The sequence below is a fragment of the Brassica oleracea genome, unplaced genomic scaffold (genome assembly GCF_000695525.1).
Source record: "Brassica oleracea var. oleracea cultivar TO1000 unplaced genomic scaffold, BOL UnpScaffold00671, whole genome shotgun sequence".
Taxonomy (NCBI): Eukaryota; Viridiplantae; Streptophyta; class Magnoliopsida; order Brassicales; family Brassicaceae; genus Brassica; species Brassica oleracea.
The window spans coordinates 79,018-81,854 of record NW_013617433.1 but is presented as its reverse complement, the minus strand read 5'-3'; the positions used below and the strand labels follow the sequence as shown (position 1 = coordinate 81,854).

General features: G+C 45.3%; 1 protein-coding gene across 1 annotated transcript; it reads left to right on the top strand.

The window, feature by feature from the left end:
• The first annotated feature begins 1,514 nt into the window (after positions 1-1,514).
• On the top strand, positions 1,515-2,057 carry LOC106319874. Its single transcript, XM_013758277.1, has 2 exons — positions 1,515-1,638; positions 1,684-2,057. The coding sequence occupies exons 1-2, from the start codon at positions 1,515-1,517 to the stop codon at positions 2,055-2,057; spliced, it is 498 nt and encodes a 165-aa protein (XP_013613731.1).
• The last annotated feature ends 780 nt before the right edge of the window (positions 2,058-2,837 follow it).

The window sequence follows — 2,837 nt, the reverse complement described above, 5'->3', positions numbered from 1 at the left end:
GAACATCTGGTGGAGGTGAGCGATCATAGGAGACTCCATTCTCGCCGCTCCGTCTGATGCTTCCTTACCAGGCTCGGGTTTTGAGTCGCTGTCCTCCACGTCTTAGGTCTGAGCATCCTTTGCCTTTTCTCGCGTAGATGCGTTTCCTCCCGGCGCCGTAGTTGGGAGGTTCGCGCCTGCTCCGGAGTTGGGTGTTTCCAGAGTCGGCATAGGGCGAACCTGAGTCCGGGATCGACGCTTCTTGTTGCTTGCCGCGTTAAGGGCTTGGTTTTCGTCTCGGAGGGTAAGATTCTCCAATTCGAGCTGGCTGAGCTTTTCGGCGCTCTGCTCCAGTTGCTTGGAGTATTCGTTGAGCTTTTCCTTCAGGATCTGAAACTCCGAAGAAAGCTCGGGATTGGTCTCTTCTCGAGTTCGATGTAACCCGGTTACTTGACCTTGCAGATCGTCGATTTTCCTCTGGAGTTCGGCTTCTCTCTGGGTAGCTTCGGGTAGCTCATCATGCTCATCAACCTCCATTATCACGTAGTTTAGATTACTCCCCTCCTTCTAGCGCCAAACTATTAGGGGATTTTTGTATAGGATCTTTGTGAGTACTAAGGAACGATGGAAAATGCTGGTTTTGTATTAATTTCGTGAGTATTAGAGAGAAGTAGACTTGAAGATATGTTTTATGAGATAGAACAAGCCTGAACTACAATGATTTTAGTAGCAACCCTAGTTTTAGCCGCCTAGCTATAATCTCTCAGTCTTGAAGTGTTGATCCCTTGCTTTAGGGTTTGGGTTCCCCTTATATAGTCTTCATAAGGCGGGCCTTAGTCGGTTGGAGTAGGTTAAATTTTTCCATATTCAGAAATATGGAATGTTCTCCTTATGGGAAGTTTTCCATTTTCCCGGAGGAAGGGGGGCGATCCTGGGACCGAACCCGGAAAACTCCATAGCGGGGAACCAGGATTCCTTCTAGCGGGGATCCTGGGAACCGGGGTTCCTTCCAGCGGGGATCTAGACGCCGGTGTCCTGCCTGGTGTCTGGAGGAATTCGATACCTGAGTATTTTTCTCCAACAGTCCCAATCCCGAATCAGAAACACCTCGAGAGAAAGAGCAGTCCATCACTGAGGAAGTAGCCATTGACCTTGAGGAGGAAGAAGAGGAGTTCGAAGAAGATGTAGAAATCGATTAATAAGGAAGAACCAACATCGATCGACCCACTACGGTAAATATCGATTGACAAGAAGGAACCAACGTCGATTGACCCACTACGGTAAATATCGATCCACAAAGTGGGAACAATGTCGATCGACAAACTGGGAACAATGTCGATCGACGCTCGGCTCCAGCTAAACAAGCCGTAGAGAGAGTGTATAGGACTCTACCACCCTTCCCTCCTAAAAAGACACAGACTAAGGAAGAATTAGATAGGGCGATCTGCAAGAAAGCATTCGATAAAATCACGTTGGAGATGCCACTGAGTGATGCCATAAAAGTTTCATCATCAATAAAAAAATATGGAAAGGACATGGTATCCAACAGCTTCCCAGCAGCTGAACACAGCGTCAAGATGGTTTCTGAGGAAGTAAGTGCAATAATCCAAGGCGAAACCCCGGTCAAGAGACCTGATCCAGGCAGTTTTGTTCTAGATTGTAATATATGAAATAAAAGTTTTCCTAGATCCCTCTGTGATTTAGGTTCCAGCGTAAACCTCATGCCACACTCTATCGGGATATCCCTGGGATATGACGAGTTCAAACCTACCAAAATAACTTTGGTTCTTGCCGATACATTCGTTAGAGTACCTGAGGGAGTACTTGATGACGTGCCAATAAAGATTAACGACGGTCACGTGCCTACGGATTTTGTTGTGCTGAAATATCAGAATGAACCGAAAGTTCCCCTCATTTTGGGTAGACCATTTCTAGCTACAGCTGGGGCGATCATTGATGTCAAGGAAGGTAAGATATGTCTAAACATTGGAAACATTCCGATGACCTTCAACATGGAAAGGCTAATAAGACGACCCTTAATCGAAAAAATAAACTTCTTACGTGGACGATATCTCTGAGTTGGCTGAAGAATCTTTCATAGACCTGTGCTCAGACGATCCCCTGGAAAAAGTACTCACGTCCAGTGAGGAAAAAACAATTAGTGTTGACGGCAGGGCTGAGGAATACACACGATTGATGAACGCAAGTATGGAAGTAGCCAATGTTGATGACATAGAAGATGACACTTCGGAAATAAACGTCGATCAATATTTGGAAAAGGCTGTCGATCGACAACCATCTCCATTAGAAGATTGGGATCCTGAAAAAGCACCAAAGATTGAGTTAAAGCAACTACCCGCTGGACTCAAATATGCTTTTCTCTATAAAAATTCATACCCCGTAATCGTGAACGCCAACCTGACCAATGGAGAACTTGCGTTGTTATTAAACAAACTGCAAAAATATTGGAAAACCCTCAGATACACTCTCGAGGATATTACTGTTATTTCTCCAGACCTGTGCATGCATCGGATTCACCTAGAAGATGATTCAAAATCGTTCAGTGGAGCACCAGAGGTGGCTAAACCCAAACCTGAAAGAAATTGTTAAAAAGGAAATAATCAAGCTTCTAGACGCAGGGGTTATTTACCCAATTTTGGATAGCAACTGGGTTATCCATGTGCATGTCGTCCCAAAAAAAGGCGGAATCACTGTGGTGAAGAATGATAAAAACGAGCTCATCCCTACGTGAACTGTCACCGGACATCGGATGTGCATCGACTATAGGAAGTTGAACGCTGCCACAAGGAAAGATCACTTCCCCTTACCCTTCATTGATCAAATGTTGGAAAGATTGG